Below are 24,843 nucleotides of genomic sequence, written 5' to 3' on the forward strand. Positions count from 1 at the left end.
TTGAATCCCAACATTTGATTTCAAGTTACGCTCTTCTCTGAGTTTATATTTAGATTAACTGGTTAATCAGTATAATGACACATAATGACTGGCGCACACACACACACACACACACACACACACACACACACACACACACACACACACACACTCTTAAATGATAAATGTAAAAGATTAAGTAGCTGACTTCAGGTAATATGTGATATTTCTCCCTGCTATTTTAAGCATCTGAGTAATGTTGCCTGTTGTGCGTCTGAAAGTTGACCTATTATTAACTTCTGTGCGATTTCTTTGTCCAGGGGTGTTTTTGTCATTATTTCCATGGGATGAGATGAACCCATGTTTCCAGCGTTCTACGGAAATCACAATGTCTGGCAGTGGGGAAAAATGTGTCGCCATGGTGACAAGTCAGTGTCCTGTCGACCACGCTGTGTACTCGTGGGAGAGTGACTCTATTTTCTGACTTTCATGGTGTTGTTTACCTGCATTACCTATTCCCATCCCCCGAGCCAGGCAGCTTACATTGCTTCCCTGAATTATCATACTGATTACTTTGGGCAATGATACATTTTAAACCTTTACACAATAACCTACCGTGAAAAAAAGATGACTTCAAAAATGAAATCAGTCAAAAATACAATTAATGAAAGCAAGACAAATGTATTAAAAACTCTGAACCACTTCCTTGCATTCAGAGAGCAGATATGACTTCTCTGATGGTAAGATGTAGGGTTTGAATAAATTACTGTATGGATTTGAAAAATTAGTGTCTTCCTCCCTGCATGAACCTCCCACTGGAGCCTTAGATAGAGTCTCGCCTGGAGCATCAAACAGTGAACAGGCAACCATTAATCATTGATTAAGAACATTTACATCTCATTCCATTTAATTATCTCTGGTTCCTGAAACAGTGGGACTGCCAAGTAGAGTATCTGCACTGACTACCTGCAGGCATGAGATATGTGCTGCTCTGGGTTATCTGAGTCAAGTTCACCATTGGCTGAAGAGATTTTATAAAAGAAAGAAAGAAATGTAAAATCCAGGATTAGGCTAAAAATATAGAGCAAAATCATTTTAGTAAAGAGGAACACATAGAATCAATTCTCCGTAGTTTCTTTTGCCAGAGTCCTCAGATACACAATAAAGTGGATAATCAGCTCTCAAGCTTCATGTCTGTCAAAGAACTGCTTTTAAAAATACTACTGATTTATAAAGCACGGATTGGTTCAGGACCAAAATACATTTCTGATCTGTAACGTTATGAACCAACCAGACCGCCCAAGAGGAAGCAATATTCATTGTTCAGCACCACATACCTGCAACGGTCTGAAGCTCTGAGTTCTTTCAAACTGAAGCTTAACATTTTGGCAATAGCTTCAGATTATGGCTTGAAGGTACAGCGTTATTGTTTTTGCAAGGTGTTGCTCAGTGGGTCATACTGGACCCTGTAATGTTGATGTTAAATTTAGGGCGTTTGATTCACAACTCACACAGCACTGTAATTGTCCATTCTTCTCTTTATTCAGTTTTATAGTATTCAAACTGATTTAATGTCTGAAAGCCTTTGTACCTTTTATGGATTGTAGGAGACCAAGAATAGCTCTTTAGCTTTACCATCAATGATTTTAGCACTCTGTGACTCCATTTGTGTGTTATAAATCATCACTGAGCAGACTGATTAGATAGCTAATGCAAAGTCAGTGTCAATGAACTGTTAAAATGGTAGTCCTAGCTAAATGTAGCAACTGTAGAGTGCTTTTATAGTGGAATATGAACAGCACAGTGGGTTCTACCAAATGTTGAATGTTGCTAACCAACAATATGTACATGTCTTAAAAACAGATTATCCAGACACCACCATAGGAATCAGATGGGATATGTTTGTGAAAACACCATCAGCGTGGTTTAACAGCCTTCTGAGCAATGTATGTACAGCTGCAGTTTCCTTACGCAAAATGGGAAAGTAATTTAAATTTCAGGTTGACTGATCAGCGTCAACGACAGTTTAAGTGTTAAGTGACTCATTTTAGCTTGATGTCTGTTTCTTGAAATTTTGGTGATTGAGGACCTGACTAATAAATATTAATAACTATTTAAATCATTCCAGAGACAAATATGAGACAAATGTGTTAATGCACACATAGGTTTTCAAGGTGATGTAACCTGGATGTAATGTTTCTGGTGAGCGTGAGATAGCAGCTGGATCAAACAGCCAACCTTTCTTTTAATCAGCTTTGTTATGTAACTTTTGCCATTTCTGCTAAATTTGAGCAAGAACATTGCTTTATATAGTGAAAACTAGGATTACAAGGAGCTATGTGGCACATCTGTTTCATCCATCAAATGTAATGTATTCTAAAACAAAAGATACATTTAAAAAAAAAAAAAAACATTGTACAGAGACAAATGTACAAGTATATTTTATTAATGGTCATGATTCATTTTCACCAGGTCTGCGAAGGTACAAGTCTGTGGTAGGCTGTGCAAACATGCTCAAAACACTACAAAGCAACTGCACTCGCTCCCACCGACAAGGCAGTATACAATGACATATTCATACAGTTTTGAAATACATAGAATCCTTCTCATAGATATATTTAGAAAAATATAAAGTCCTAACTTTTCAACTGATAGAAGGAAACATTTCACAACAAAAACACAAAGTTCCATATATGCTGTGATGCCCTTACTTGCTGAAAATGAACAAATGCATGAAATGGATGAGTGAAGACGGTTTGCCTATTTTTCATCTTAAACTGATACAAATATATATATTGGACTAAGTCCTGTTGTAGTACGCTTGGCATGCGCGGACATGCGTGTCTCCGGCCAATTTAATGCAAGACCGTGTGTGTGTGTATGAATAAGAGGAGTGGTAAAGAAAGCAAATGAAAGTCACTGGGATGTGTTTGCACATAATCGTGTGTGTGTGTGTGTGTGTGTGTGTGATGAGCTACATGCCAAATAAAGACAAAGAGGGGCATAAAACCTGTAGCTTCTGAGTAACGGTACATGTCAATCGTGTGATTGCAGATGGCCTTCACACCACACAGTGTTTAATAAACACCATGTCGGGGGAATTCTGCTGAACAAAAATATTCCTGAACCTCACTGAGATCCGACTGCAGAGGGACGTTTGACGTCAGAAGTCGAGTAATAGGACTGATGTGTATTTTGAAACAGGTCTTTTGTGACAGACACCAGCTTTACAGCCTCCAGAGCTATTTGAGCCAAAGTGGAAATAGTTTACCTAAAGGTTTGTTTGACTATTGTGTGTATTTTTATCCACTTGTCTGACGTATCACTGTGTGACACAGGCTCACAACCCTCCATTTCAACTTGAAAAGGAGCTTGTTTAATGAGAGCTCTTAGTAAACCTGTCTTCAAGTTGAATGTAAATGGTTTAACAGATGCTGAGGCCAGGAATGGCTGTGGCTGTTTTAACTGTTTCAATTATTGGTTTAATGTTGTTATCTCAAGATCAGGTGATTTTTTTGCTGGCATGGTCTGAAAAGTCTAAGTGGTCTAATTCAAAGCAGATTATGTTAAAGAAGTCGCTTAAAACACAACATAAATATTTTGCTTCCAATATTTATTCTTTAATGTAACTGCTTAAACTCATCTGTATGAAAGACATTTTTAGAGAGCATTGTTGTGAATGGCTAACATGCCATGGCGGGTTTATAACCATCTGTCTGGTCTTAATTGTTTTTGTTCTCAGTGGCGCGGTCCTCATGGAGGCAATGGGAAGTTACAGTAGATGAATGACCAAATGAGGAGGAGAGGAGACTCATTACTTCCTCATTAATGCCAGATGCCGATGCCAAGGGGAGTCAGATGGGAGATACAGGACGTCACTGGAGCAGATGCAAACCGAAGATTGGATCAAATGTCCGTCCTAAACAGATTTACCGTGTATGTTTGGGAATTGACTAGAGAGAGACTCGCAGATGGGGACTGCTCGTGGGAGTTCACGCGATCTGATTACTGAAGTACAGGTGACGAGACAAGGAGGTCAAGTAAGGTAAACAGAGTTAGTTTGACGGTATGCAGCATGTTCGAGGAGCGGCAGAAAACTAAATGTGATGTCTGTAGGTTGTGATGGTTAGGTCTAAAGGAAACAACTGATGGCACTTCTAAAGCTGACATGTTTTTCGTTGACCTCCACAGTGACTTTCTAAAGCCCTTAATGGAGCACGTCTCTCTGATGGGTTTCCAAAGACGTAAACTAACCGACAGTCCTGTAAATATTATCATCGGGGAGGTCCTATAGCATGCCTGTGTGTGGAAGTTGATCCAGTCCACCTGCTGATATTTTCCATCTCACTTTCACCATGTTCGATGCGTTTTTGTAGTGACAGCGACAGGCAAATAAAAAGTGAAAGCATTGCCGCTAGTTCAAGACATTTAGTGAAGAAAAAACAGCCCTCTTTAACACGTCAACAAATCGCCGTGTCAATGAGTTATAAACAAAGGCAGAAGAGTATGCACGCTTGCCCACTGTACACTAATACAAACAACACCTTTGTAAAGTTAAACAAGACATTAAGAGCACGCAATGCATCAATACAGAGAAAGAAAGGGGCGTAAGTGCCCCGAACATGAGGATATATTGTAGTAGGACACAAAGAGAATCTATTAACAGTCAGCAGCTCCATGGTCTCAAAGCCGGGGCTTCAATGTCTAACTGCCCCCCACTCAGAGCTTAAAAATCTTGTCTAAACATTTCTTAATCTCTCTCTCAGAAAATTATGAGGTCAATTCATTTGTGCGGTTTGGCCAGAGGATGCTTCACTCACCACGGGTTTCCACAGAAATGAACTCTGTAAAGTCATAATCCGCAACACTTTCACATAAATAAATGTCTGTTTCTGCCACCCACAGCTGGCAGTTCACTAAAACCTGACCCTGAACAGCGATTGTCCAACATAAGGTTAGCTTATCTGTAACTAGGCACAGCAGGCCTGTCAAGCTTTGGAAGCTCAATGAGTGTGCATGAAGCTGGAGTTAGAGCAATGCACAGCACACCTGCCAACACTCCAGAGCTTGCTCAATAACCTACCCCAGCAATACCCCCAAGACCACAGAGTAGATCAGTAACTAAGTTTGTGTTGTTACAGGTTATCAACGTTCCCCGTTAGATGGACACATATATTGTATAGTATTACATACTAACATTAATCATATAGTACCATAATACTTGAACAAACTAGCTACACCACAATATAAGAACAGTAGCCTACAGATTCTTTGTTTCTTAGCTTTAGCATTTTAGCATAATATCACATAGCTGCTGTGAAGCTTTCAAGTGCCTATTTCAGACCCTTTTACAGGGTTTTAGCCAACATTAATTAGCTGGCTAGCTAAAGTTGATTGAATACTTATTCATCTGTTTGACATCAAGGGACGGTTGTTTTTAAAAAGTGAGTTTTGAGTGTCCAGTGCAGAAACCTTATCATTGTAAAACTGTATTTTTATAAGCTTGACAGGCCGACACTGTAGAAGTTGACAAAGTGATCTTGCTTAAAAATAAACTCAGGAAAGTGATTAACTAAAACTTATCATGTAAAGTAGACTAACATTTTCAAATTAAGTGTTTTTTTAAATTATATTTTAAATCTACTTTACTTCTATAAATTACAATTTGGCATCAGTAATAACGGGGGACATGGTTTAGGGAAGGGTCAGTTGTCAATTGATTATCAAAACCGTGATAAAATCAACCAGTTTATTAAAGCTTTTGGATTTGCTTGTCTAAGCACTATGCAGCTCTTCAATGGGGAAGACCTCATGTCACACAGGTAGTGATGTGTTGTTCGCTTGGACTAAACGGTAGCAGAACTGGATGGTCAGCATCAGCAGCGATACCCTCTGTTGCTTAAAACACAGGCCAAAGCATCACCTATATTAACTACAGTTACCTTAGGAGTAAAGTAAAATGTTGCCTGGCTACATTATTTGGTGTCCAAGTGATCTCTGGGAAGTGTGATGTCGAGACATCACAGCAATGAACGCTTAGCACCAAAATGTCACCAAAATAATGAACAGAGTAGCACGGATTACCACGTTAATCATATCCATGTCTGTGAAACCATCCTCACAGAACTCCTTGCAATTGAATCTCCTTTAACCTCCTCTTCTTCCAAACTCTTCACACCGCTGAGCTGGAGACCTGGAGCCAGCCAACATCTGTGTAGGCCCCTGTCACATGCCAGTACACCGCTCCCATCAGTTTGGTCCACACCATCTGCACCTCTGCTGTGAAGAACTCTGGGAAATCTTCAGCCAACACCTCCAGCATTACGCCGCTCAGGATCTGAGAAGAAAGGGGGTGAGAGAGAAACTCAATTTACATGGGCAGCGGTACGAGAATGAGAATATAAGAAAGAGTGAAAGTGTGGGAATATGTGGCTATCAAGATAATGGCAGGTGGAAGTAAGAGGGAGTTACACAGAGAAATAGATCCAGTAGGTAAAGTGAGAGAGGAGCAGTGGAAAAATAAAGAATTCAATTCACTGTTGCAGAAAAGTGGGCGAGGCAGGCGAAAATTGAAAATGATAGCAGTGTAACATGAAAGCAGTGGGCGGACAGGCTATACAATGGGAATGAAAATGACAAAAACAGAGCGAGGACAACACAGGTGGAGAATGAAAAGGGTGAAATTATAAAGGGAGAGCAAAATAAAAGAGGGAGACGTGGATTTAAATGTGGTAGCTGAGTAAAGGCATCAATGAAACACAATATTTTTAATTCGTAGTACAGTCTGTGAGAACCGGGTACATGTAAAATTCCCTCAATCTTTGTCTTTTGACCCCGTTTGTCTGGCAATGATTGACCCAAGCAGCATTTTGGAAAGGAGGTTCTCAACACAAGATCCATTTTCCTGCTGGCCACATCTGAACACCTAAGGAGTATCTCAGTTGTCATGGAGAGACAGTTACCTTGTTATCATGTGACCTACATATGGAATTATTTTCGTGTGACAACAAGTGGTCATAAAATCCTATGCTCCTTGGACTATTGTGCAAATGGGGTTGAGAGTTCAAGGAATACACAATGGGACTAAACCATTTAATGATTTATTCACAAAGTGATCAATTAAATCCTAAATAAGGCAATCGGAAGCCAGTGGAGGGATGCTTAACAGGCGGTAATGTGTTCTCTTCACAGCTGCATTGATGAACTGACTGCAGAAGACATTCAAAAGACTTGAAGGGAGGAAGCATATGCGGCTCCTCTTCAATCAGATGAAGAGGGAATCATATTGGAGTTTCACATTGAAAATTATGCAACCATATGGTCTAAATTAAACACTGGGTCTTAAACATTTTCAATGGTACGCTTTCTGACAGATAATCAGCACTGTTTCTGCAGTGGCGCCCTGAACTGTAACGATTGATTCATTTCGACAGCTTTAGCGCCAGCGTTATTTCATTTTGTTTTTTGTAATTGGCTGGTATATAGTGATATGGCATTTGTTCCTTTAATTGTCACATGTCATGGGTTCAATTCTTCTGTTTGCATTTCACTCTGTGCCTCAACAAGTTACATTGTTCTGTGTACTTCTACCTATTGCACAGCATAAAATACTGATCTGCTCCAACATCTGTCTGTAGCTTTTAATTTTTAATTTCTATTTCTGTCAGTACAGCGTGACATCAGTCTTGCAGGGGTTACAGCTGGGACAGAGCACTTACGACCACTCCCAGCCACATCCAGCATCACTGCAGCAGATCTCAGACTTTCGTCCAGTAAGTGCCTCCAAACACTGCTTGTACCCCTGGAATACTCTCTGTTACTCTTGAAAGTAGGTGAGATACATGCTTTCATTTCACTTGACATGTAGACACATTTTGTCTGTCATATGGTTACATTTTACTTCTCACATTACACAGAACATACGTATCTGAGGAAAGCTGAAGAAGCTTGGGGTGAAATATGTTGTCTACCTCTCTATATACTCTATTCTGCATGTCTGAGGCCCTGTCCATGGGTTCACAGGGATCTCTAAAGACAACGCTTTTTCAGTGCTTTTTGGCATTTTGTTCACACATAAATGGCATTTTAGGTTGCCGAAAATGGACCTTTTGGACAACCCCATCCAGGGAGAAGCTCAGTTCTCCATGTTTATGTCTGTATGGACAGAGATGTAGACCTTTGGAAATAATGACGCAGACACACAGATTTTTCAGTGTTTGTAGCATCACTTAACTTACAAATGTGAAATAGGAGGAAGAAGTGTGATGACATTGGAGTAAGTGAGTTTGTTCAAAAATGGGATGGATTAAGGTTATATTTAGAAAGATGCTGGTAATACAACTAAAGGAAAGAGACAAAAACATGGCTTTTCTACAATGATTAGCTAAAAAAACCAACACATTATTCAGGAAGATTCTGTGAAGAGTTGTCACATTTTCCTGCTTCCTTCAGAGTATGTTCTGTAGCCAAGCAACCGACCAGAGTACGCAATGTGCTTTCTGTTTACAACAGCACGTGCATGCCCAGTGTACGTGAATGATTACGAGGTATACATTTTCAGGGGTGTTGAATGGATGGAGATTATTCCTGAAATGGGGCTAAAATACTCATCTGGAAGGACTTTGTTTTATAAGTGCAAACTAGGCCTGAGTAAAGTAAACAAGACATGTGGCTTCATAACAAATGTAGTTATTTATGCACATAGGTCGCAACAAGCAATAACTGCATTTGAGAAGTAATGAATAAAAAAGGAAAACAAACAAAACATGAATATGACTTGTTGGCCTGAGTAAATGTATAGGCAGTGGAATAATATCCCTGTGATATTAGACTGGTAATAAGGTTTTCTCTAAGATTTCTCTGGGGTGCTTATGGGTTATTCTGATCATTTAAAGGGCTGCTGACACGAGAAAATTCTTCCTCTGTGTTTTTTACCAAAGAAAGAGAGCTCATGACAAGTTTCTTTCACAGCACAGTCTGAACAAATCAAGTGGCCACATTCAGGAAACAAGACATCTCCTTCCAATAAAACAACACACACACAGTGGATTGTTCCTTGCAGTTACCTTGAAGTACATGGGTTCCACCTTGTGTTTGATAGCATGGGCCTTTCCCACCAGAGCCAGCACTGAGGACACCTTCTCTGGGTCATGGAGATTCTCCACCACAGTATTGATGGCATTCATCACCCTGCGGGCATGGTGCCGAAGTTGGCTGCTTCTCTCCATCTCCTCTGGATCCTCCATGTCCTGGAACTGGCTGAAATACTGTTTGGCCGATGGGAAGTTGACAAAGAACCTAAGGAGGCAAACATATTTCAGATGGCTTTAGATTCTAGAAGAAAAAAATAAGAGAGAAAAACCGCCTTCTTAGCCACGCAGGCATTGATTGGTTTACCAGTGTGGTCCAGACTGAACAGTTGAACTTTGGATGGCAGGTTTTTCAGACATTCATGCTCCCAAGAGGATGAACCCTGAAAAGTCTTTTGTGTTCTGGATGAAAAGAGGGAATCTTGGTCCCAGGATGAATATAAAGGTATACAAATACTTATATTATGATTTACAGTCAAAAACCTGCAAAAATCAATTTTGCTTCCATCGGCCTTGTCGCTTCTATTTAGTAAACATTGGCATGTTAAACTTTTCCTCTACTGCCAGTAATTTGACTAGCATGTTAGAGATTGTCATGACATTTGGTACAAATACCCATGGTGCCCAGAGGATGAACCCTGGTGACTTTGAGGGGTTTTGGTGAAATATCTCAGTTTTGCCTTGTTGGCCTGGCACAAAATGTTCTACATTAAGGCTCCCCGGAGGACGTACCCCTAAGATGTGATACATTTGTAAGTGAAATATTTGAACAACTATTGGATGGACTGCCATGAAATTTTGTACTCACATTCCCCTCAGCATTTTTTTTTCTGACTTTTCTGTTAGCTCTACCATCAGGTCATTTTCTGGGAACGTTTGTTTCATTATGACATTAACATCAACCTAAGCTGTAGTTGTGTGTCTGTATGTCTGTGTTAAGTGCTAATTTTACCATGTTAACACACTAAAGTAGGCAATATTGGCAGTTGGCATAAAGCACACTGTGTCTACATACACTCTCCCAAAGGAGTTACTGGCATGGCTGCAGGCAGTTATTCCTGGACTGGTTCAGCAGAGAATCTGAACTGCAGCTCTTATACGTTATGGTTGGATGCTGATACCTGAGCTGTTGCCAGACAGAACACCCCTCTACAACTCTTTTTAATTCAGATTTATGATAAAATCCTACAACAGAAGAAGAATGAAATCCAAGGACATGTTCTTTGATTCCAGTATTAAGGAAGGGCATTTAATTAATCTTCTTAAGGGGAAACTAACTAATTTAATAGAGATGTTTTTTTTCTTCCTGAGTACATACATAACCCTCCAATGTGAAATATGCAAATTCTTGTGATTAATAAAGACCCCGTGGAATTAAGACAGTTCTGTAAAAAAAAAAAAAAAAATGAAAATAACCCAGTAGTCATTACACAACCTAGATCTGCAATTTCCACGATTCAGTGCCAGCTGGAAGCCTTCGCTGCATGCCACTATCCTGTCTCCCACTATATTTCATGTTCATGTCTCCACTGAAAACAATTAACCACTAGATACAACTGGTGAACTTTATTAAATCCTGTCCCTACAATACAGATTAGCGGAAGATATCGAACATAGATGTCTGGAGACATGACAATATGCCATAATTTAAATGGCTTATGATTCAAATTTTATTTTCTGTTTTGCTCATTTTGGTTGCTTTTTCTGGGTTGCATGAAAAAGGGTGGAGAAAAATTAATGGTAGATGTAGAAATGAGCAGAAGGAAATTCTGCTGTTGTGTATGATTTTTTTTCTCTGTGTGTATTGTGTTTCTGGATGATTTTTTTTATGGAGAATGTAAGGTGAAAGACAATCTAAAAACCTGAATAAAGATAAGAGAGGCAGTGAAGCATCAAGACTACAAACACATGGAAACAAACATTGTCGGTGCTATTCATTCTTGAATTGTTGTTGGCAAAAATACCCAACAAGACAGCTATGACATGTATTAGGCTTAACCAAGACAAATCCCATTAGAAGCTCACAATAAAGTTAGTGAAAATCTATCATAATGACACCTGTGTGTTCATCACAACATTCAAAGCACGTGGACTCTCATATTTGAAAAATTAAAATTTAACCCCAGAAAGCAGTGGGTCTGTACATGTCAGCCTGAAGCCTTTAATGCACATAATATGACATAATTTCGGATCAATCACTTTTGTTTTTTTCCCAAGTAGATTTTGGATTGAAATATTGCTCACCAACACAATTCAAGTCTTTGCACGTCTGTAAAGTATGTAATCCACCTCGGCACCATGCGTGTGACAGGAGGTTCCTGGCAGATTTCTGCAGCAGCGCTCATGAGGCCCTGATAGTTAAGATTGATCAGGCCCTTTGAGTGGTAATTGGATGCAGGTGTGCCGACGAGTGGAGTTTTAATTTACAAGCCTGCCTGGTGCTGTTTGTGCGAGTGCAGCAAACTGAAAGACACCTACTGAAGGCTCAGCAATAAACAGATGAAAAGAATTCAAATGTGGAAACAGATTGGATTGAGATAGTTGACACACAGACAAATCCTACAGCTAACCTATTAGTGTGACTTGAAGTGACCCCAGTATAATATAGTTGAGGGTAAGTACGTAAAACACAACTAAAGATGTATAGCCAACCTGTCCTCATATCTTCTCACTAACCTGAGAAAATGCTTCAGATGTAGTCCAACAAAAGTAAATATGGTTCTTCACTAAGCTTCGGATTAGAGTTATTCAAAATCCATTAACCACATGTGACGAGAGAGAAAATCACACTTATCTCTGACGCGTCTGGATTGTGTTTTAGGTCTGTCCAGTGTGTACAACCAGTTATTTTAGGTGCAGATGTAGTAAATCCCATTCTTAAACCACCCTGGTAGATGTAAGCGGAGAGATAAACAATGACAATGTTAAGTGTCTTGTGGGATTCTACTTACAAAGATTTGTTATGACTCAGGGGTTTGACAGCTTTCATCACAGCCGACTGTGAGCTCACAGCAGCTCAGTGAGAGAGGAGAGAGAATGCCAAGGCAATAAGAAAGGTTCCACGAGCTTAGATAAAGGGGCATGTAAAATATTTGATAAAGTATTGTCAGTCCTCATGGACAACAGTGCAAAGTATTATTGTTAACACAGGTCTTTTGAAATTTACAGACAGACAAACAAACACCAAACAGATGGATTTACATCCACATACACACACTTCTGCTCTGACCCAGTTTAAATCTTGTCAGTGCTCCAGCTGACTAGAATTTCTAGTACAGTTATTCCTCAGTTGGAGTTTGGCCCTCGGCGGCCCTGCTACGCTACATCCACATCCCCCAGATCCTATGTCATGCTAGGCCTATGAAGGCTTGGCTTGCCTTTAGCACTCCTTGCTTGGCTCTACCAGCTGTCACAATACGTACACACTCTTCCTTGGTGACAGGAATAATACAGACTTCCTAGTAGCTCTTGTTCTGCTTAAACAAACATGAAAGTTAACTGCAGCGCTTTAAGAATACACAGTGCTCCTCTGATGTTTTCTGTGAAGAAAAAAAAAAGAGGTCTTTTGTTTGAGCCTGTCTTCCTGTGTCAGAATGATACGTATTTAATCCCTTCTAGCCAAGCCATGGTTTTTACAGTGAATTAAAAGATTAAATGCAACAGGCACATCACTAGGCACTAAGGACCCTTTTCTTGATGTGTTGTTTCAGCATCCAACGAACAAATCATCCTTGAAAGTTGGATGTCATGACCGATGATCATGTAGGATGTATATTCACTTAAAACAAGCCAGTTTGAGAGGTCAAACAGACTCATTACCTCCTGTGATACAAAGCTGGTATTCAACACCCATACCCTACAGCTTATACATAATGCAGCCCAGTATCCCTAGTAACTATTTGAATGAGGGTTTAGAGGCTGGAGTGAAGTGCTTGTGAATGAGCGTGCAGAACATCAGACATTTATGAAAGAGATGAAAGGAAGAGTCACTTGTTCTCGTGTTCCCAGGGTTAATTGTTTACAGAATTTACATGGCATTTAATGAGAACATGAAAACTTGTCCTATGTGCACAAGATCTTTTGTTCCCCTGTTTTACCTTTGTGCTCTCACTGGGACTCACGTTCTTAGGATCCTGGGTTCTCTAGCTCTAGGGTCATGGTTATTTGACCAAAATACAATAGGTTTCTTAATGTGTGTATTTTGAATCAGTATATATCAGGATATTGAACTGTGAATATTTGACCCTGGGAACAGGACCTCAGGAACTTAAGGCCCTGGGAATAAAGAACACTGGGAACATAGAACCCTTAGACTATAGAACCCCTAGAAACCTTGAACATAGAACCCAGGGAACATATGGCTCTGGGAACTTAAGACTCTGGGAGCATAGGACTCTGGGAACAGGATCTTAGGAACTTAGGATCATGAGAATATAGGACAATAAGATCATAATAACCTGTTAAAGGAGGACCACATGAACATAAGTTAGAATATAAGAAAGATAGGGAAGATAGAGCACAGAGCCCTGGAAACATTGGACCTTGGGATCTTAGGAACCCGGGAACATATGACCCTGTAAACATAGAACTTAGGGAACATAAGACCTTGAGAACTTTGGACCATGGGAACATAGGGTACTGAGAATATAAAACCCTATACACGTAGAACTTTGGGAACTGGAATAAAAAAAAATTAAGAAATTAAGCCGTAAAAAAATGTTTTTGGCAGATATTTCATTATCGGATACTGTAAACTGTCAATAATCACCTCCATTAACATACTGTTAATAGACAGTATTAAGACACTTTGAAAGTAAAGCATCAGCATGTCAATACAGCTAATAGAAAAAAGTAATTTTTTTATCTGATTTCACTCATCTCATGCCTCCTTCAAGGATCAAGACAGTCCTGTAGTTACAAAAATGCAGTGAGTATGAGAGGAAAATGCTGGAATTTATGCATTAAGATACACACAGTTTACCTTTCTGCTTTTCATCAGGATCCCGACCACTGACTGTACATTTCTCTTAGTGAAAAATACAATAATATTTTCTTCCTTTTTTTGCTGCAGTTCTAGGATGGGTGGTGTGCTGTGTATTTTCTTAATGTAGGGATGCACGATGGGAAAATACATCATCCAACTGCCTGATCCTTCATATGTTCAGAACTATAAAATTTCATGTAGAGACATGATGAGGAGCATTTTGTCTATCTGTGAGTGAAGTACCGGTGTTTAGTACTTTGGAGAGCTCTGAGTGCCTTCTTGCACCTGTCTCTGCATTTAAATGAAGTCATCAAAGCCAAAGCAGCACCATTACTGGGGCTTGTTAATCACACTTTGATTAGACTGGAAGTGTTTTTGTAATTCTTTCAAGCACTATGAACAACCTTGAGCCTCACTGCTGGAACTTTAAGGACAACTTTTTTAAATGGCAAACTCTGTTACTCCATACCACTAGCTTTATCATTGACAAATAAAGGCATCCAGTTTAATCCTGATTTTAGTAGACCTACTATCAGCTAAAATGTATCAACAATTATTGGATGTATTTCCAGGAAAATGTGTACTTAGAATTCATGTTGCCCAGATGATGACTCCCAATGACTTTTCCACTACAGCCAACAGCAGGTTGATGTTTTTAGTTTTGCATGCAATATATTTCAATATATACAGACAACTAATAAACATTACTGTCATTAAATTTTGTTCAGATATTCAATTCCCAAGAGGAACTGTAATAACTTTGGTGCGCCTCTGAATTGCCATCTTTCACCACCAGGTTACAATTCCAGTTTTGCCCAGTTCTCTGGTTTATAGCTAAATACCTTAAATACCCATCATGCTCAGCTGTGATAAATGTTTTTGTAGATGATAATTAGCTAAGCTTAGCATGCTACAAGCTTAACTCAGATGGTGAATTTTAGGATGTTAACATTGTCAGAAAGTTGTTGGCATTTAACTGAAAGTAGTACTGTGTACTGTTTACAACCTGGCATAGCCAATAGCATAGTTGTAGACTATTTCCTCTATCTTATCTATATACATTACAACTTCGATATTACATCTATTTAAGTTACAGTTATTGTTGCTTTTTAATGTGAGAAAATGTTAACAGTGCTTTCACACAGACCACAAGTTCATGTGAGGTAGACCAGTCATTTTCTTTTTTGTGTTTTTGTTTGTTTTTGTTTCATATTTGAGAATTCTTATATATTCTTGTATATATTTATTTTAAGAGGGAAGCTGCAGAAAAGCTATAATTTTATCATCTGTTTCAAATAGTCAAACTACATGAATGGCATGTGGCAATTCAGCTCGTGTTATCTGATGTTGCTTTACTAAAGAACAGCTAACTATGGTGCTGCATTGAAATAAATATGGAAGATGTCAACAATTATAATGTTAGATAAATTGGATAAGTAGATTTTTGAGTTGGATTGCAAAGTAGGGTTGTGTAACAGGGAACTTCAGGGACACACGCATACTTAAACATAATTATTCCATGTTTGGCGTTTAAATCCTCACATCATCGTTATAACAGTACTGTCTGAGTGAATGTATGCAGGGTGTGATTGTATTCGAAGCAGCCATATGCACCGTTCTTCTGATGCCTGGGGTGCTCTCACTCTTTGGTGCAATTGCATTTGTACGCATTGGTGAGATCAACTGAGGCTATTGTGACTGTCTATTCTCTCCATGCATCCAGGCAGATGGATTGACATGAAAATGCAAATCCATGTTCACATGGGGGATGTTGAGCACTGATCTCAACCGTGCAAGGCTCTGACCCCTTGCCAGCCTCAGGTTATGTTAGGTAACTGAGGAACTGCCAGCCACCGTTGATAATCACAATGTCTGCGCATCACACAGAGGCAGAATGATAAAGTGCTGGGATCCATCAAATCAGATAGTGGATATTACATAAATATACAACAAATTACTTTACAACAATTTTTGTAAGATATTTAGCATTTAGGTCTTTTATCATACAAACATGAGAAATGTTTTTCTGTTTTATTCGAATGTAATTCTTTCGATTTGCTGCTGGTCCGACATAAGCAATATGAAGGCATCATTTCATCTTTTTTTTTTTTTTTCCATTTGCTAAACTGAATGACTGATTAATTGTTCAGGATGTAAATTCAAAATAACAACATCCATACAGTTGGCCATGAGAAATCTTCTTGAAAGAATATTGACACTTTTTCAGAGAGTTGGATGAGAGAATTGATGCAACTCTCTCGTCAGTAAATATGAAGCTACAACCAGCAGCTTTTCTTAGCTTAGTATTTAGAGAGGAAACAGAGGAAACAGGCAACAAAACAAAATCAACCTTCTGGCACCAAAGGTACAGCATAACTTCCTGGACTCTTGATGTCACCGTGTGGCTGTCAGACAACAAGAGGAGTTCAGGCAGTTACTGCTCCAAGCCATGAAATAGTCCCCACTTTGTGTTTTTACACATCAGTTTTTTACAGACTCATCAAACAACACAAAACATGTTAAGTAATGACCTTTAGTGGATTTTGGTGGACTCTGTTCCCTTTGAACAGACAAAGACTGACTGTTTCCTTTTGTTTCCAGGCTATACTGTATGTATGTAATATTGATTTGTTTGACTTAATCTTATCAATAAAGCCAATGAGTAAATTCCCCAAAATATGTAACTAGTAGTTTAACAACTTTTTTAGAATAGCTCTTGGCAAGCATTAGCAAAATTTGGACTTAATTCCAGATCTTTAAAAATGCAATCCAAAGCTGATGGCTGTATTTTGTCACTGACAGAATTCAAAGGATCCTCCAAAGACATGTAGGGCAGCGTATCACCAGAGTAACTGACAACGGCTGCTCTTTGCTAGCTGTTCTTGGCTGTATTTTGCTAACTCGTGGCTCAGTTAACCATGGAGTCATGGGCCCTTGAGTTTACCTGGACTGTGACCTCAGATCAAAGGGGGAGTTAACCCACGACGGGGCTCAACTCAACTGGATTTGGCAGCGTGACATGAGAGTGAACGTGGCTGGACTCTGAACTGGGACTGAATACAGTCTTCAAGACCACCAGAGGTCGGTTTGAGAACTGGGGATCCAGTATGGTAGTGATTTACAGCTTTGACCAAGACTATGACTTTGGGGGGATGAGACATGGCAGGCAGGGACAGAAGAACAATGCTTAATGCCAGAATATATACAAATCATACTCTGTGAATTGAGGATTTATTTTGGCTACTAAAAGCTGGCATATATCTACAAGCTGAGACTACAGAGGGTTATTGTACTTTTGCCTCTTGAGGTACAAAGTGGTAAAATGAGACAGGACAGGCTGGGGCTAGCTGGTTAGCATGGTAACTTCATTAGACAGCACTGCAACCCATTATGTCAACACATGTTTCTTCACATAATGTTGATTCATTCTTTTAAGGTTTTAAACTACATATCTGGCCGTATCCTACAAATTGCTCCTTTAAGACATTATGTGTGCCCTGTCACTACTTATCTACAAGAAGCTCTAGGCTGACAATATGTATCAACAGCGGAGTCAGCAAGACAAATTCCCAGATTTGTAATGTTTTTTGGTAGCTTTGACATAATTGATTTTGGTTGTCATCTCAGCCAACTGTGATTTAAAAAGGAAGACAAATGTCGTCTTTTCATCAAGCAAGGTGAAAATAGGGCAAATTAGGAGGAGAAAGATGTGTAAGAAATTTGAAGGGAGTGACAGAGGAAAGAACAGATAGCGAGGCATGGAGGGAGACATTAAAGTGCCAAAGCTTGTTTCTGTCATCCACAGATAAGAGCACAAGACACACACAAACACACATACGCACAAAAGATGCTCTATGGCCCATCCAGCCTCTCCCTCAGGGATTCTCGTCACCCCAAACCGAAAATCAGTTTGTCTCACTCACATCAGTCTCCTTGACTACATCTCGCTGTCCATTTCAACAGACTCCTAAGGGCTTTCTTAGAGTAACATGGAGACAGTTTAGCTGGGGACATTCAAACAAATCAAGTCTTTCCTCTTTGATATATGAGAGAAAAACATGAAATGAAGCAGGAAAACCACAGTCAAACCGCGTTTCATCCGGTTGGTCTGCAACACTTTGCAGCGAAGCTTCACTGAGAATTACTGCCTGTTGAAGATTAGGCTCTTGGAGGAACTGTTTGATTTTATGGTTATGGATATGTTGTGACAACTTAAGAAGACAGTAGTAATGGCTGAGCAACAGCTGTGAATAATATAAGAACAACGTGCATAAAGTATGAAAATTTATGAGGCATAAGCCGTCTTCTAGACATGAATTTTACCCAAGATGACTCTAAATGTGCACAAGGTACAAATTCAACCCTGCCATCTCAAAGACACTGGATGTCACACTGTAGTGAGAGGTGCAGTGAACTATGGAGTATATCTTCAGTATCGTAATGAGAGAGGAATGTGATGTTCCCTCCATCCCTACACTTGTCACAGTTCAGTTAATGGTGAGAGGTTGAGGGAACGAGTACAGAACGTGTGTGTGTGTGTGTGTGTGTGTGTGTGTGTGTGTGTGTGTGTGTGTGTGTGTGTGTGTGTGTGTGTGGCCTATGGAAAATGCAGCCTCCATTATTGCTGGCACTGGGTTTCCTAGATAGTGTGTCAATAACTGTTGCAAAGACACATTAATTATTATACATAAAAACTGAGATCATTAATTTCTCTCTTCTGTGTGTGTGTATGTGTTTAATGTATTCATGTGGACTTTGTAAGTACAAACATGGTTGTTCAATTCCCAAAAATGTATAATGTGCATCTCGCTACACAACATTAAGAAATTTGCTGAGTAGCAAATCATCACTCTGGGTTTGGTTTTGGTGCACAAATTGTCCAAAATAACTGAAATAAAACTGATCATGCTCAGTGGTAATTCCCGAGATGAGGTCCGTGTACAATTGAGAATGATGATGTTGAGGGTTAAGGTCACAGCTGGTTGAGATAACATCCAAGAATAATTTACTTCCACAGTTCTTTTTTTTTCACTGCACTTTGACTAAGTGGGCTGTGATCAATAATTTATACAATTTGCATATAAGAAAACTAATTTTGGAACTTCGCTTCTGACTGTGGCTACAACAGAGCCCAACACTGTTCAGTTTACGGAAAGCGTATCCTCTGTAAGCCGTGTCACTGTTTAGCTATCTTTCCTTTTTGCAGTTAGCAATCCCATCCCTCCTCTCTCGCACCATGTGAACACAGAGCAGTAATCACCAGACATAGCAGCAAATAGCAGGATCCTGCTCTCTGCATGTTCATGAGCAGACAGGACCGCCTCTTTATGGAGTTCTTTGTCGTGATTGGGTGGAGTGGGCAGGAATACAAGAAAATCTAGTTTCTTTTTTTCTGCATGAGCATTAATGGGGATAAGGGGAGACATGGGTTACTGACCAAACTCTAATAGTGATTACTGTTGGAATGTAGAGCTGTCTAATTCTTAGGAGAAATATCACTTACCACGTTAAATTTAGGTGGGTGTTTGGTGAAAGACAATATGTAGAGAAAATAAGTACTTCAGTTCAAATTAAAACACTGCCTGGGGTTCTATTAATACTGTCAGATGATATTTTCATTTGATGGATTTAATAAAATTTTGCAAGTTCAAATCACATGTTGCTATTACCCTAATGCTTTAGGTGATCGTGTTGATTTTTGCACATTTTAAATGCCACATGCAACATTTTTGGCCACTGGTTACTTCTCACCACATTTGCACATAGTCTCTGTATTTCTTGGACATTCACCAACAACAAAAGAGGAGAAGGTTGCTGAGAAAAACCTTATATAAAGCTATCCTCCCCTTGCTTTATTATAGTAAAATCTTTGCTGTTGTTGAAAACACCTATTTTCATTTGCTCTCATGTGTCTTTCATTATGTGATAAATGCAAATATGAAGAAAAATAAATAAAATAAAATAATGCCAAGGACGAGAAACAAATAAGAGGAATGTTCCTATTGCTTTACTTTCAAACCAATAATTAAGGATGTGCTGGATGGGGAATTGATCACAGATTAACGGGATAAAGATTCACTTTGAATAAAGCATCTACAGACACATAAAGCTCAAACGGCACAGAAACTATTCTGACGGTGTTACAACACACAGCCTTAAACTAAAGCGTCTTGGTCAGTACACAGTGTCTTCACTCCTCTCTTGTCTCAAAGTTTACACACACTGAAACATATCTGAGAGTTGAACAAAACAACATGCTCTGCTTTCACCTTTTGACAGAACTCACCTGATGAGCACAGTCACCCCCACATCCTCACAGTTCTTGTACACATGCCCCCACGTGTCCTGGATGACCTCCCTCTCGGCATCAGACAGTGGCTCTGTGCGCTCCGGACGATCATCACACTCCAGCTCTCCTCTCCGCAAACCCAGCAGCTGCGGAGGTGGAGGTGGCGAGGGCGGTGGCGGAGACTCCCTGCGAGACATCCTCCTGCGGCGCAGCAGCCCGGAGGCTCCCAGGAGGGCCCGGGGGAGGTAGGGAGCGAGGGAGGGGGGGAGGGAGATGGAGAGCTGAGACCCCACGGCGGGAGCTGGGGGGAGAGTCAGGATGAGAAGAGGAGTAGAGAGGAGGAAGAAAAGGAGAAGGAGGAGGAGGGGAGAAGGAGAAGAGAGGAGGCAGGCGGTGCTCACAACCGATGATAGAAAAGGGAAAAAAGAAGCTCCCAATCCCCCCACTGCCACCCACCACGCTCTCTCACTCCAAACTCTCCCTCGCTTATCCTCCCTCCAACTAAAAACTTATTTCCCTCACTGTTTTGCTCTTTCTCTGCTCTTTTCTCCTCACTCTTCCCACTCCTCCTCTTTCTCCCTCTCTCCCCCAGTGAGGGAGATGCTTGTCAGTGATGCTGCTGTTGTTCTCCCGTCACTTCTATTCTCCCTCTCTCTGATCCTCTCGCTCTGGTGGAGGAGATGAGGCGTTCGGAGGCTGCGGTGTGTGTTGTAAGGACCTGATGGAATGAGAGCGGGGTGGGGAGAAAAACAGAAAGAGAGAGAGGGAGGGAGGGAGGGAGGGAGGGAGGGGGGTGGAGAGATCTAGAGGTAAATCGGGAGAGAGAGAGAAATTGTGTCAAGGGTCTCTGACAACACCCCCCAACACACACACATTGTCTATTTGCACATGTCTGAGCATCTATATTGACACATCCAGTTAGTGAGATGTATGTACTGAACGCACAGAATAACTGTATTTGTATATTTTCTGACTTTTCCTGTTTGTAAAGCCAAATGTCAACACCAAAATACATGTATGAAAGACATAATTATCATTTGATACATTCTTTTAGGAAGTGTCCAAAATATTTCAAAGATTTAACACAAAACTTGATATTATGCAGATGATATAGTTTTTTGTCTAGCTGATTCTGTCAAATTAGTTAAACGTAGAACTCTTTTAAAGTTGCTTTAATGAATTGTTTTAATAACAGTTGATCAGATAACTACACTTTTGGGCTGCAGCAGGAGTGTTTAGTATTTAGGTAAAATATGATAAAGTGCTCTCTAGGGTGCCATCCTAGCAGACAAAATGTCATTAAGTGCCCTCGAGTGTGCCTTTCTAGTTGACAAAATGTGGTGAAGTATCCTATCTTCACTACAAATAATGTATATAACCCCACCACAAACATCTGGTACAATTTAAACTTTTTCACCACTACCCTTCAAACATCCTGAGTCTGACACTGATCCACAGCAAGGGCTAGAGCGAGTACTTCACCTTGTGCTGACATCTATCCCTCCTGTATCTGTAGATAACACAATATGTCTGCGAAATCTGCTAGGTATTTATAATACAATGCTTTTGTGGATATTCCATATGGATATTGTGGATGAGTCGAAAAAAACACTGAGGGCTCCAGAGGGCTCTCAAGCACTCCCAGCTGGGCATTTTCAGAAGAACGCCTGCTGCTTTCAACTGGAGAAAAAGAGCTTAGGTGGACATGGATCCAAGATGTAAACACATCCAAATCACAATCAATAAAGACTGATCACTCAAACCACTTCTGGAGGTTGCAGATAAAGAAGGTTTAAGTTTGAAAAAGCAGTAAGCTTGTGGGCCAGAAAATGAAAACAATGACTTGAAATATGCTTTAATGCTCGGTTGAGCACAGTGCACAGTGATGTGATAATTCTCTGTTGGTGTGTCATTATGGTCAATACAGACCTCTTTGACATTACACAGAGTCATCTTGTCTATTGTTAGAAAAATGTTGATTATAGCTACCATAGCTTTATGAGATGATGAAGTCTTGTGTGTGTTCTTCTGCCCCAAAATGGGAAAAAGAATCAATTTGTGAGGTTTATGCACTGCAAGATGCTTTTATTAACCTTAAATTAATGAAAATAAAGAAAACGTTTGCCATTGTCCAAATCCAGGGATTTAGCTGATAATGATAAGACCTTTGAATCTAAATATGAAATAGAAAACCTTGTGGGTAAAATGTGACATATGCTTGGCCTGTTGCACAGAAACAGAAGCGGCTCCCTTCTGACTTGTAAAAACTATTTTGTTTCACCCTTTTTTCTGTGTTGGATTAATATCGACATGCTGCTGCCTCCCCTCTGAGTCTGCTAGATTTCATTTACCATCCTGCCCTCAGGTTCACCATTGCTTTCTATGTGGTAAAGTTGGTTGGTCTCCCCTGTTTGAGAGATGTAATAACCACTGATACTGTTACAAATTTGTTGGAAAATTGCCATCTTATATCTCATCTTTGCTGCTCCAGCACTCCATATCTAAAACGCTCCAGCAACTGGGTTTAATTCTCCAGGCGCCCTCGAACCAGAACTGGTCTAGGAAAGCCTGCCTTTGCTATTTGTGCTGTTCGTCATGGAATGAAATCAGAATCAAACGACTCATATCTCTCTGTAACTTCAATAATATTTTAGCTATTCCTGACTCTGTTTGATTTTTCTGTCTCTGTTATTGTTTAGAGTCTGTTTCCACTTTCAGCTGTTGAATCTGATCTATTTCTTATGTTTCTGTTGTTTTCTCAAAATGGGTGTTGACCTCAAAATCGTTGTTGATACCCAGATTATGTAAGGATCTTTTAAAATGTTCATTTCTGATAATTCTTTTCTGATATAACTAATAATTAATATTTTTTCTTTCTTTTACTTTTTCTCTATCCACGGTTTTCCCTTGCATGCTTTGGCAATATTTTTTAAATGCCAAGAAGCCAAATAAAAATTTAGGGAAAAAAGGAAATTATAGCTACTTGTGCTGAAGAGGTGCAGCTGCATTGGTCAGATGGCACAGCCTTAGAAAGAGATGTTTTGTACAGACAAAGTTTATATACAGTTTGCCATGATGAGAAGGCTCTGCTTCTCCACAAACTCTCTCTGGACATTGCTGCAGACTGGTAAAGAGGATGCTGAGGACAACCTGGGGAAGGAGAGGAAATAGATCAGAATGCAATTACTATCCGAGCACTGGCTACTATGATCAAAATATGTCATTGTTTTATAAGCCTTAACATTTTTATAAATCCCAAATGTCATTACATTACTCACAACAAAATTGTGTCTACAGAAGATCTAATTCTTGTTCAATAATTTCTTCTTATTTAAGATTTTTCATGTGATTTCATTTGATTTAATTTATTTATGTGACTCAAGACAATGATCACATGGTATGGTGCACAAACAGGACATACAATAACAAAAATATTGCACATAGCATGGCCAAAATTCAACATTATTTAAACAAACAAGATACATTATTCAAAAACAGCCGCTAGTTTACAAATAGCTTTTAGCTTTTTAAAATTAACTTAAACTATGCTTAAGAGGGTACCTTTCTCCACACTTTCTGATACTCATCTCCAAAACAACTGTCATTACAAAGGTTACATATCCTGTGTTTTGTGTTCAGCCCTTTCTATCTTCCATTACATTACACATATTTATAAAACGTATTTATTTATATATAAATAAATTATTTGTCAAACTTCTAGACTTCAGACTATCACAGCTGTTTCCAGTAAAAAACTGCTTTCTTTAGACAAAGGACAGGCTAAAAGATAATATGAATGACACTGGATTATACGGTGGAAAATATTTGGAGCAACATCAATTGTTTTTAGAAATTGTTGAGATCATTTTGCCCCAGGGAATAAAATGAGAACTCGACAACAGACAGAATTGTATATTAAGATGAAGATTTTCGAATGAGTTCTAAGAGAACACACCAATTCATTTATTGTGCAGAAAACCGAAGACAGTGCCCAGGGAGGTCAAACATTTATCTCTATCCAGTCTGGCACTGTGGTATTGAAAACGTCACATTTGACATTCCTCATCTGTGCTTTCAAAAAAAAAAAAAAGAGGGGGGGTGGAAATATGGAGATGTTTGATAAACTGCTGTCTGGACAAAAGCAGAAGAGGGATGGTGGAGGACGATGCTGATGACAGGTCTATTATGCCACAGAGGCGACTGGAGAAGCCAACAATTGAGAGATGGAGCTGTCACAGCATTTTGCAGAAAGCACCACACCAAAGGGTGTCACTCTGTCACTCGTCAAGACAAGACAAAATTACTCACTCAGACATCTTGAATCTGTCAGTCAAGCTATGCCAGTGCTCTGTATTTGTGATAAGATTGAAAAATTAATATGCTCAGTCTACTATTTAGTGACTGATCCGTGTGGCAACCCATAACTGGTCATATATGAAGTAATAATGTGAGTGAGCACAGGGTGAGAGTATATGAGGACCAGTGGACAGCAAAGACGGAAG

General features: G+C 39.6%; 1 protein-coding gene across 2 annotated transcripts; it reads right to left on the reverse strand.

The window, feature by feature from the left end:
* Positions 1–2,395: 2,395 nt before the first annotated feature.
* Positions 2,396–21,139, reverse strand: cygb2 (cytoglobin 2). 2 transcript variants are annotated; one of them, XM_037111732.1, is made up of 3 exons: positions 20,339–21,139; positions 9,045–9,276; positions 2,396–6,316 (listed from the first exon to the last, which is right to left on the reverse strand). In XM_037111732.1, the coding sequence occupies exons 1-3, from the start codon at positions 20,536–20,538 to the stop codon at positions 6,152–6,154; spliced, it is 597 nt and encodes a 198-aa protein (XP_036967627.1). In that variant the 5' UTR covers positions 20,539–21,139; the 3' UTR covers positions 2,396–6,151. The 2 variants fall into 2 exon arrangements, with proteins under 2 accessions (XP_036967627.1, XP_036967636.1); XM_037111741.1 differs by lacking the exon at positions 20,339–21,139 and adding an exon at positions 11,313–11,774.
* Positions 21,140–24,843: the final 3,704 nt, after the last annotated feature.

This window comes from Acanthopagrus latus, chromosome 1 (assembly GCF_904848185.1).
Source record: "Acanthopagrus latus isolate v.2019 chromosome 1, fAcaLat1.1, whole genome shotgun sequence".
In the NCBI taxonomy this organism is placed as follows: Eukaryota; Metazoa; Chordata; class Actinopteri; order Spariformes; family Sparidae; genus Acanthopagrus; species Acanthopagrus latus.

Excerpts from the sequence above, each read along its gene's own strand:
- cygb2 (XM_037111732.1), bottom strand. The coding sequence starts at position 20,538 with ATGTCTCGCAGGGAGTCTCCGCCACCGCCCTCGCCACCTCCACCTCCG. Across the intron at positions 9,277-20,338 it reads GGGGTGACTGTGCTCATCAG|GTTCTTTGTCAACTTCCCAT; the intron begins GTGAGTTCTGTC and ends TTGCCTCCTTAG. Across the intron at positions 6,317-9,044 it reads TGGAACCCATGTACTTCAAG|ATCCTGAGCGGCGTAATGCT; the intron begins GTAACTGCAAGG and ends CTTTCTTCTCAG.